Source organism: Ascaphus truei, chromosome 2 (genome assembly GCF_040206685.1).
Source record: "Ascaphus truei isolate aAscTru1 chromosome 2, aAscTru1.hap1, whole genome shotgun sequence".
Taxonomy (NCBI): Eukaryota; Metazoa; Chordata; class Amphibia; order Anura; family Ascaphidae; genus Ascaphus; species Ascaphus truei.
In genome coordinates this window covers 88,580,582-88,592,684 of record NC_134484.1, presented here as the reverse complement: position 1 = coordinate 88,592,684, position 12,103 = coordinate 88,580,582, and the positions used below count along the sequence as shown (strand labels likewise).

General features: G+C 41.6%; 1 protein-coding gene across 4 annotated transcripts in view; it reads left to right on the top strand.

The window, feature by feature from the left end:
- LOC142482964 (uncharacterized) overlaps positions 1-12,103 on the top strand; it is a 760,779-nt gene that overhangs the window by 563,819 nt on the left and 184,857 nt on the right. For all 4 annotated transcript variants that reach the window (XM_075583088.1, XM_075583087.1, XM_075583086.1 and 1 more), the window contains one exon: positions 8,528-8,695. In XM_075583088.1, coding sequence (XP_075439203.1) covers positions 8,528-8,695 — 168 coding nt within the window. The remainder of the gene's footprint in view (positions 1-8,527; positions 8,696-12,103) is intronic.

Sequence of the window (12,103 nt, the reverse complement as noted above, 5' to 3'; positions counted from 1 at the left end):
ATTATATTAACACAGGCTGGTCGAATAGGTAGAAAGGGCCATGTTCCAGGGATCTTACATTCTAAAGGAACACAAATTTGTGGTATGTTGGGAGTATGAATTGGGTGGTATTAGAGCGCTTCGGCTGCTCAGCATGAATGTACAGGAAATACAGTAAAGATGTAGCTGATGATTTTGTGCATCTTTAATGCAATAGAGTTGGTTTTTCTGCAATATGTTAGAACAGCAGCATTCAAGGGACATTCAAAGAGAAAATGGCATATCCATTATTTCATAATACATTAGTTGTGACAATTCTCTCTCTCTCTGAGCAACAGTCCAGGAAAAATCTGAAAATAGAATTGGGGGGAGGGAGGGCAGGACTTTTCATATATGACGTTTACAATATAGGGATAAGCCGTGGCATGGGAGGCTTTGTAAGTAAAGACTAAAATATTGAACTAAAGCTTTATCCATGATTTGTGTCAAGAACGGTTGGCTGAATAGAAAGGCAAATAGTGGTTTAACCCCTCATGTGTGGACTAACGTAGGAGATATGTTAGGGCTGCTGTCCTGCTGAGATGCGGTCCCACATGGCACCTACATCAGAAAAAGGGCAAACCAACCTATTTCAGGGGCCCTCAATATGAATTTTTTTTTTTTTTTTAATGTCAGTCCCCCTTTTGACAAGAAGTCTTTTGTGGTCTAGTGGGATTCCCTTCCAGCTGCAAAAGGCAGCAATAGGGGAATTAAGAGGAGACTACCCCAAACCTTGGGGTTTGACACTCCCTTGGAACTCCTCGATCTCCCTGGTGTCTAGTAGTATGCCATTTCACCGGTCTTAGAAAAGTGGGGTGAGGGGTGGTAGCTTCTGTCTGGAGCCCCCTGTGTTTTGTGGAGCTCTGAGGCGGTGACACCCCCCAAGATCAAAATGGGGGACTCCCCCCTTTTATTTTGGGGAGTGGCATTCCTTTCTGAACTCTACAATCTCCTTTGGGTCTTGTAGGATTTCCCTTGTAGGTGCAAAAAGGGGGAGGGGGAGTCAAACAGAAGCTCACCTGTGCCTTGTGTGGCTTCGATGGTATTAACATACTCCAAGATTAAAAATGAGTCCCCTATTTTGATTTTGGGGGGGACCTTATTTTAAACTTCACAAGCTCCCTGAGGTGTAGGGGATTTCAAACGTGAGCCCCGTCACTTGTTTGAATTACAGCTCCCTCTGATTCCCAAAATGTCCCGGCTGGTAGTGTGAAGAGTGAAACAACACCTTTTTTCTATAGTAATAATACACAAATTATTGAACAGGCAGAGCATTGAGACAGCAATCAAAGTGAAAACCATTGTCATATAAGAAAAAAAAACAATACATATGTATCTTAATAGACAAGGCATCAAATCACATATGGGTCCTGATTGATGATCCTAAAAAACAAAGAAACAAACAACTAATATATTTTATATATACAAAATACTGTAAACTAGCATCCTGGTAAAAAAAACAACCTACATGTAGGGTGTCAATCAAACCTGTATCGAGATGGAAAACTCAGAAACATTCACGCCTGGGGCCGATTGTCCTTATGGCTACAGCGTAAAAGGGGAGGGACACAATCTATGCCTGTAATGCGCATATAAGATACATTATGGTGAAATTAAACACAATGTTGAATGTGTTGTGGTTTCCTCACCCTTCATAATCTTCTTACACATAAGATAAATAAAGTGCTGCATCAGAGGATTACAAGGAGTAGATTTTTCATAATCACTGCTGTGCTGAACGACCTCCCACCTGATTTCCAGTCCGTAGGGTACAACCCGTTGGTTCTGGTATCTGTGGGGCGCGCCGTAATGTTCAGCCTCGATTTGCAGGTGATTGTAAGTCAGGGGCAGCCCGTTGAATCCCACGCCTATGGGCGACGGCAGAGCTCCCGGTGCTCAGATCAGCTCGCGCACGTCCGGGTTCTCACACCCACCTCTGACATCTTATGTCAAAAGCATCTCTACTGGCTGCTTGCCAGAAAACCTTGTAATTCCTTGCCAATCCTTCTGATATATTAACAGGGGGTTCCCCGCTACAGCAATGTAGTATAGAAATGTGGTATTATGAGAACGGTGCCTTGGGTAATGATAATAATGAGAAAACAAAAAAGAGCTAGAAACCCAATTCGGCGCTCAATTCCCAAAGCTGAATGTTTTGGGAATTCAGCTTTGGGAATTGAGTGCCGAATTGGGTTTCTAGCTCTTTTTTGTTTTCTCAATCCTTCTGAATAAGAGATTAGCGGTGGGAGGTCATTCAGCACAGCGGTGATTATGAAAAACCTACTCCTTGTTATCCTCTGATGCTGCAGTTTATTTATCGTATGTGTAAGTGAGAATTAGGGGCTTGTGGCCCAATACACATTTGCATTTTTCTAAGAAGGTCGTGCTTGTCTTCTTTTCTTTTTTCGCATGTTTTTGGAGGTAACCTGGTAGGACCTTGAAAAGACGAGCAACCCGGCCCTTAGAAGACAAAGCACATTGACCTTTCTTCAATACAAATTACACATTTATTGCTATAAGTAGCGCATTGGTAAATTAATTGTTTGTCTTTGAATCATTTGTGTTCAGCAAAGCTTTTCCTCAATGCTCTGTTGGTCTTGCCAACATCGAGTAACCCACAAGGGCATGTCAAAATGTATAGATTATGAAGGAGGAGTAACAGGTGATACTGGTGCGAATTGTACAGTTTTTTCACATTATTATATTTGGAAAAGATATCGAGCTGTTGCACATGGCGTAACAATGACATTTAATGCAACCAACCCTTGGATTAGAAAGAACATCTTCTGAAGTGTATTTAGACCCATCATCAGATTTAATTAATTTTTACTAAATATTCATACCTTTACAATATGCAAACCTTGGAGGACTATTGTATTATGTTCCAATGCTTGCACATCAATCTTTTTTTTATTGTAAACTTGCCATATAAAAGACATTTTGACAGGTTCAATCCCATATAGATGTCTAGAAAACAACCTTTTGTAAACAATTGAACAGTCTAATTGACTTCCTTCACAAAATCTAACCATATTAATAGCAAATGTTTAGCTGCTTAAATGTTTTGGTAAATTAATTACAAGTTGATTTTTTTTCAGGGGCCTCTAAATGGGGAAAGTGTTTTTCAATCAAATGTGCCCTTTACCCTTATAATGTCCTTTTCAGAGACACAATGAAGCTACAGTAAGGGTAGCGGAAGAGAGAGGGGGCTCTGGCTATACAAGCACTTGCTAAACACATTGACATCACACAAAAGGGAGCAGCCAGAAGAAATCAAACCCCCTCTCATGTCTCAGCTCATCATGTTTACATAATAACTTAAAATATTTATTGAAAAATAATGATGGATATCAGATTTAGGTAAAAAAAAAAAAATGCATCAGTCACCCAGATGTAACCCCTTAAACATGCAACTGGCATTAATTCACTTTGATCCCAGGAGGGATTTACCCCCTAAACAATTTCACATTCTTCCATACTTGTTTCTCCATGAGAAGGGATACAATCCTTAACAGGTAAAGCATGCCAAGGTACTATAGCTGTGAACATTTTTAAAGCTACCGTCCAAAAACGATGATCTTTATTTCTCTTAGAATAATTTATGGGTGCCCTCACTGAAGTCCACAAATTTTCTGCCTGGGATCTTTCCCCTCTTAACTGTCTTGGCAACAAAATGTTCTCTGGGACCCTAAAAAAATGTTAACATTTTTGTAAGTTTTTTTTTCTACCACAAAGGTAATGTTTTCATTATGAGATGCTGCATTCTTTATGCTTTTTGCCGGGGTGAAAATAATTTGAAATTGGTGTTTGTTACAATCAGTCATATATTTATCTCAAATGTAAAACATATGTAGAACTCTGTCTATACTGTCATATATTTCTCAGAGCCATATTTGGTAAGAATAAAAATGTTTTACATATGTGCAGTGAATAAAAAAAAAACCCTTAACAAATGTATGTATCTGGAGCATGGTCAAATATATTCTCCTTTAATGATTTGTTTCGTCGCTGGTGGAAGTCTAAGTTTCGAAATTTTAGATTCAGCATGTTTAATAATTCTGAAAATGTTAATAGTTGTAAGTTTTTTTTTTACATTTGAGAGGAGAGTAATCTGTGATAACCTTGGTTCAGTTAGAGCGGAGTCCTTGCCCTAGATAATTTTTAATATAAATGAATACAGGCATACCCCGCATTAACGTACGCAATGGGTCCAGAGCATGTATGTAAAGTGAAAATGTACTTAAAGTGAAGCTCTACCTTTTTTCCACTTATCGATGCATGTGCTGTACTGCAATCATTATATACGTGCATAACTGATGTAAATAACACATTTGTAACTGGCTCTATAGTTTCCCCGCTTGCGCACAGCTTCAGTACAGGTAGGGAGCTGGTATTGCTGTTCAGGACGTGCTGACAGGCACATGCGCGAGCTGCCATTTGCCTATTGGGCGATATGTCCTTACTCGCGAGTGTACTTAAAGTGAGTGTCCTTAAACCGAGGTATGCCTGTAGTGAATGAAGAAAAAGAGACCAGGGTGTTTTTTATGTTGTAGGTAGTTTTAGGCATAGACATCAGTTGTACCTTCAGGATCTAAAATGTGTTTTTAATAGTGATTTCATTATGAAGCTGAATCTTTACTGTAGTAAAATGCCAGGCTTTTGTCCTAATATTCTACTAACATTTGTTTAGTTTCTGTATTCCTGTATAATACTTTAAACCAGGGGTGCTCAACTCCAGTCCTCAAGGCCCCCCACCAGGTCAGGTTTTTAGGCTATCCTAGCTTCCGCATGGGTAGCTCAATCAGAGGGTCCCTCAAAGACCTATGATGAAGCAGGGAGTGATTGAGCCACCTGTGCTGAAGCAAGAATATCCTGAAAACCTGACCTGTTGGGGGTGGGGGGCTTGAGGACTAGAGTTGAGCACCCCTGCTCTAGACTACATTAAGCTATTGTGCTCTGCATTTTGTGTATGGATGCATGTATATCTTTATTTATATAGAGCCAAAAGTGTACTCGGCGCTTCACAAAGAATACAGTACAGGGAATTATAATAATACAATAAGTGCAGCAAAATCAGACAGTAGGAAAGGAAATCCCTGCCCCTAACAGCTTACAAACTAAGAGGTTTGATGTGGAACTTACAGAGACAGCAGATGAGGAAATAAATGCTGTAGATTGCAGTGCTTGGCCACAATGGGTGGTAGGAGTGACTGTGGGTATGGGACAATAGCCATGAGTGCAGGCTGTTGGGAAGCTTAATTTGTGGGGCGAGTTTTAAGGTTAGTCAGTATTGAAATGAGAGGGTTAAAACCATTTGCAGGGAAAGAAATAGCAGGGAGGCGTGGGTGAGAGCAGGTGTGTTTATGTCTTGGTTCAGGCTTAGGGGAGATCCCCAGCAGCAGGAAGGAGTAGATAGAGGGTGTGAATAGAGGATTTCTGTGGGTGCTTTTTATTGAGGGGTAAAGAAGTTGTTGGGAGAGAAGTGTATAAATAATGGTACAGTGTATGGGCACATGCATAGCTGGAGGGGAGGAGAGATGAAGAAATGTGGATAGGAGGGGAGTGGGGAAGTTGGAGAGAACAGAAATGTTCACAAAGGAGTGAGCAAACAGTAAGCAGAAAAAGCAATAGAAAAGTTAGATGCAGGAGGAGAGACTTCCCAGTTATTGGAGGATAGGAAAAGTACAAATAATCACAGCATTTAGAAGTCATTATCTCACTGTTGCAAAGTTGTTGTTGTTGTGGTGGTGCAGAGTCCATGTATGTGTATACATAAGCATATACATTTGTAATATGTGCAGTTATATATATTTTTGTTCTTTATCCATCTTTGAAGGGCATGTCATTTTGCTTTATCTTTTCCCTAATTATTATATCTTATGAATATTATTTATGTTTTACACACTTTTCATTTGTATAACACTGTACAATTGGTGCAGACACAGATGCAGATCGGGTGTGTGGCCTCTGCTAGTGCAAGAAATAACAGGTCTTGGAAATTAAATTATTTTCTTTTTAAATTGACCCAAACCGAGCTGATTTATGGATACTCATCACTCCCCTAGTTCCTGAGATATTTCTAGGTTTTTTGTGCCAAGTGTGACACAACAAACAACAAATATTGCAGGGGGGTTATCAATTGGAAGCCCCGACGTAATTTCCCGATAATGATGCAACTTTTATTTGGCATGGAGAGTAAGCCCTGACTCAGCAGCCATTTTGTGTCACAGTTACATAGTAGATAGTAGATGAGGTTGAAAAAAGACATGTGTCCGTCAAGTTTAACCTATGCTAAATTTAGACGACAGATACTTTATCCTATATCCGTACTTACAGTATATTGATCCAGAGGAAGGCAAACAAAAACCCCACTGAAATATCATCCAATGATATCTCATAAGGGGAAAATTAAATTTCTTCCTGACTCCTAGAATTGGCAATCAGATTACTCCCTGGATTAACATCCTTCCCATGTTTACTTATTTGTTATATCCCTGTATACCTTTACTTTTTAAAGAGATGGTGTCCAAAGTGTCCACTGGGGACTGCAGTTCGGCTTGGGTTAACTGAACCTTTGCCCCCCATCCATCACTGCTGCTTTAAGTATAGGCAGCAAGGACTGTATATTCAGTGGGGACAGTGTACATGTAGTTAGTGAAAAGGTCATCTGTGTGCATATGTGTGTAACGGGTATTCCACCCCACCCAATCGCATATATAGTGTGGGTGAGTAGAACATGCGGTGTTACCGGTGTGGTGCGTATACCTGCAGGCTCACAGGAGGGCTGAGCTTCCGCCACGGGGAACCTGGGGCAATTATACTAGGGGTAACCACTTACTCAATTCAGCGCCTCCACCTGCGATGGGTCCCACCAGAGGGGGAGTGGTTCCTCGCAGGACAATCAATAATAACATACACGGTGAGGTATAATATCTAAGGACTTTACTAACATGCAAACAACATATCACGGTAATATCATAATATAACCTGTGTCCCTCTCTAGAGGAGACACCTACTGCATCGCGCAGGAAGCTTCCCCAACACCAGGTGATCCCACCCAGTGTCCCGAGAATCCCACCCAATGTCCCGCACTCTTGGAGAGAACGTGGGTGACTGCGCAGTCACAGTTACACTAAGGGCCCGTTGGTGCACTTATGACTGTATAGTACCTGCCGAGCACTCCGGTACTCGGATCAGCAACTGGCTTCGCAAAGGGTCAGACGTGTGATGAATCCGTCTGATCCTCCAACCGAACTCCTTTGTACGCGGACCGCCAGGGCGGTCTCACTCTGGAATAGTCTCTGCGGACCCCAACGTGGGTCCGAACCGCTTCACAGGAACCGCAGCGTCCGCTGAGTCCCTAACTAACACTTGGTACTAACGTGACAGGAACCCTAACCTAGGGCCTGTCCCTGTGGTACCGCAACCTAAAGTGGCTTTGGGGAAAACTCCTAGGGGCCTAACGGGTTAATAACCTGCCCCACTCCCCTAACTCTTCCCAGCCTTGACTGTACTTACTAAGACCTAACGAGTCCCAGCGCCTACAGCAGCAAGCTGTAGCTCACTGGATGCTGCAGCTAACGTGCCGCGCAACAAGGTGCCTGCCTGTCAGACCTCACAGCACTAACAGCCGTGACTCTGACAAGGCAGCACTCTAAACTAAGGGCAGCGTCCCTATCTTGGGCCTCCCTAAGCATTTACCCACTAAACTAGTGGGGAGTTGGGGCCTACCTGGGGTGTGGGTACCTATATGGGGCAGGAGCTGCACTCGCTCCCCGCACCCTTCCTTCCCTCACAGCTCCCTGACTCCAACTCACTCTACTGATCACTAAACTAATCCCAGCTCCCACTAATGTAAGTGGCAGGGTCCCTAACCTGAGGGCTGTCCCTGGCAACACTCACTTTACTGGGGAGCTGAGCTATCTCGGGCCCTGGGGGTACTGGCCTAGTACAGTGAGTCCCTGACTCCTGTACCCTACCTCCTTCCCTGGGCTGCTCCGGTCTCTGACTGACTAGCCTGCTCCAACTGACAAAAACCCTGTCTGCACACAACATTGTTGCAACTCTGCAGCATGAGAAGCTGCCAGCTCTATTGGCTTCAATGCTGCCTGTGACAAGGGTGAAAGTGCAGTCCCCAGAGGCTGCTAGGAATTGTAGTCCTTGGCAAAGCTCTTTTCTATGGGGACCGCGTGCGCGATCTTTCTTGTGCATGGGCAAAGCTCGCGCCATAACCAAGAGGGCGGGGCCTGCCGGGAGAAGTCGCCGCCCCCTTCCTCCACTGCCACAGGGGTAAGACAGGGGGCAAAGGAAGATCAGGGGAACCGGGGGTGACCCCCTTACATGTGCATCAAATAATTAGAAATTATTCCCACTCAAAGCTTTTTGACATGGTACTAGATAAATATATGTGGTCTCCTGAAACTGTAGAGGCCTTTTTTTGTAATGCCTTGGCCAAATTGTTTTAGCATAAATCTTGAACCCTATGTATTTCTTAATTTCTGTCTTTCAGGTTCACAAGCATGAGGGAAATGTTTTAGACATGACAAACAAATTATCCCAAGCACACAAACAGAGTCAAGAAACCATTAAGGATCTTGGTAGTAGAGAGGAGCAGATAGCGATGCTTAAATGTGAATGCGTAGGACTGCATGAAAATCTGAAGCTCACCGTTAAAGAGGTAGGTACAAATTGAATGCATTTGTTTGTTTGTTTTTATCTACCTGTCCGACTTAACATCAAATCCACAAAAACCCTTTTTAAACACATTAAAGCAACAACTGGAAACCGTTGTCTTTCAACAAAGCGCTTCTGGAAAAAAAAATAGAATAGATAAAAGCATTTGAGTTTTAACTACAAAAGAAACATGGGATAAAATGAATACAGGTATTGTTTGTAATTACGAGACATTCTGGCCTTAAAGCTAAGCCAGAAGTATTGTCTTTTTTTTTTATTACTTAAATTTTTATTGAGCATTTTTTACATACGAAATAAGAATTAACAAAACATATAACAGATAAAAGGGGGGTGGGGGAGGGGTAGCATTTGTAAAAATATAGCATTGTACACAACAATTTAATTACCACATGTATCGCTCTGTTCCAAATATTCTAATCTATATATGGGGATATACCTGCATGGCGAAACCAAGGGGCCCAAATCTCAGAAAATTGCGAGGTAGAGCCGTTCAGATAGGCTGAGAGTTTTTCCATATAAACTTTATGCCAAATTTTGTTATTTATTTGGTTTAAGGATGGGGGGGGCAGGTTGTTTCCAATTTTTGGCAATTGTACACCGTGTAGCATTTAACATTTGGGCTAGTACTCTAGCTTTTTTTCAGGGAATATTAGCTATTGGCTTGCCTAAAAATATATATACTGGGTCATGTGGGACAGTGATTTCTAGGATCTTGTGTATTAAGGTGAACACTTCCGTCCATGTTTGTTGGATTTTGGGACATGACCAGAATATATGCAGAATATTCCCCCACTTCACCACAACCACGCCAGCACAGAGGGGAGACCGCTGGGAGAAAAGAGTGCAGTCCGGCAGGAGTCATATACCATCTGAATATTAACTTGTAAATATTCTCTTTTATTACAACGCATGATGAATTTTTGGAGGCAGCTTCCCAGATGTCTTTCCAGGTATCGAGATCTATACAGACGTTAAGATCTTTTTCCCAGGATACCATATATTTATCGGGGGTTTGATTGCTCTTGATAGAGGATAGACTTTGATATATTCTGGAGATAATGCCCTTTGTGTGGGGCTGGTGTAGACACCAGTCCTCAAACAGAGTTAAAGCATGGGGTTGACTTGATTTGTAGACTGATTGGATATAATGCCTAACCTGGAGAAATCTGAAAAAATCGGAAGAGGGGATATCATGATTCGTTTGTAGAGAAGCAAATGGGGGGGACTTTCCCTTGAATAAGAATATCTTTGACTCTCGTGAGTCCTTTTTGAACCCAGGTATGGGAGAGCGGGTTTTCTTTGTAAAAAGGAAGAGAGGGGTCCGAGAATAGGGGTTGCATGAGGGATGTGGTACCGGTTAGTTGGAACTTGGATTTGAGAGAGTCCCAGATATTACAGGCAAAGGATATCACCGGGTTCTTGAAACTCTCGGGTGGTCTAGACTTTTTGTTGAGCCAGAGAAGATTTTTTATTCTGCATGGGGAACAAATCAAATCCTCTATCTCGACCCACCTCCTTTCGGTTGGGTTTGAATGCCAGCTAACAAGTTGCCCTAATTCAGCTGCTCTATAGTAGTTTTGTAAGTTCGAAAGAGCTAAACCTCCTTCTGATTTGGACTTATAAAGAATATCTTTGCGAACTCTAGGTCGCCTGTTTTGCCAGACAACCTTCAAAATTTTCTTCTGAATATTATTTAGATCTTTCTGACAGATTTTAACCGGGAGAGTTTGAAAGAGATAGATAGATAGGTAAAATATTCATTTTAATAGTGGTTATTCTCCCAAACCAAGATATTATATATGGGTTCCAAGTGGCTAAGTCCTTGACTATATGGTCAAAGAAGGGTTTAAAATTTGCGTTGTATAAAGTTGAATAATTTTTTGTTAGTTGAACCCCTAGATATTTAATATGGTTCGCATTCCATTTAAAGTCAAAATTTAGTTGGAGTAATTTTACTAATTCTTTAGGGAGATTTAAACTAAGGGCCATGGATTTAGAATGATTAATTTTATAACCTGAAAGTGAGCCGAATTCTGATAGAACATAAAAAAGGTTAGGGAGGGATGTGAGAGGTTTTGAAAGCGTCAATAGTATATCGCCCGCAAAAAGAGCTATTTTGAATTCTTCCTGACCAACAGAGATACCCGCAATATTGGGGTTTATCCTTATCTGGCATGCTAATGGTTCTATGGCTAAGGCAAATATCAAAGGTGAGAGCGGACAACCCTGCCTAGTTCCATTTAACATTGAAAAGGGGTCAGACAAAGAGCTGTTCGTCCTCACAGTGGCCGTTGGTGTGGAGTATAGTGTGTTTATACTATTTAAAATTTTGGCTGTGAATCCCATCTGCGAAACCGTAGCTGACATAAACTGCCAATCTAATCGATCGAACTCTTTTTCTGCGTCTAAAGAGAGTAATAGAGATGGGCACTTTGTAAGATTTGCTACGTGTATTAGATTCACTGTCCTCCTTGTGTTGTCAAGGGCTTGTCTGCCCAGGACAAACCCCACCTGGTCCGGATGAACTAATTTAGGGAGGATACTATTTAATCTGTTGGCCAGGTCTGTATTTAACAGCGAAATAGGTCTGTAGCTAGAACACAACAGAGGATCTTTCCCCTCTTTGGGGATTACCACTATGGTAGCTTGTAGCATATCTCTAGGAGGGGGAAGGCCTAGTTGCATCTCATTGAATACTTTGGTAAGAAATGGGAGGAGACTTGTGGAATATTTCTTGTAATAAAGATTAGAAAATCTATCCGGACCAGGGGCCTTCCCAATTTTCAGGGATTTTATTGCTTCCAAAATTTCCAGGGGCTCTATAGTTTTTTCAAGGTTTGTGATGTCATTTGGGTCTAGAGTGGGGAGTCGGCATTCTGCTAGATAATTCCGAATCTTTATTGCTCTTTTCTCTTTAGCCGAGTCTCCCACTGGGCCTGGTAGATTGTAAAGGGATGTGTAGTAGTCCCTAAATGCATCACTTATAATTTGGGGGTTGTGAGATACTGAGCCATTTTTAGTGTAGATGTTATGAATTTTAGCTTTAGCTTGTTTTTGCTTTAATTTACGTGCCAACATTCTATCTGCTTTATTACTTTTTTCATAGTATTTCTGTTGAGTCCATCTTATAGCTCTTTCTGTGTTTGACACTAACAAGAGGTTTAGTTCGCCCCTCACTGAGATTATTTGCCTGTAATTTTTCCGGGAGTGGTTTGACTTGTGAATAAATTCTAGCTCTGATAATTTTTGTGTTAGTATTTCAATTTGTTTTTTTTTTTTCTTTTTTTTTCCGAGAAGCCAGGGCAATCAGTTTGCATCTTATCACTGATTTGTGGGCTTCCCAAAGGGTAAAAGAGGAAACCTCTGGGGTATTGTTTATTTCAAAATATTG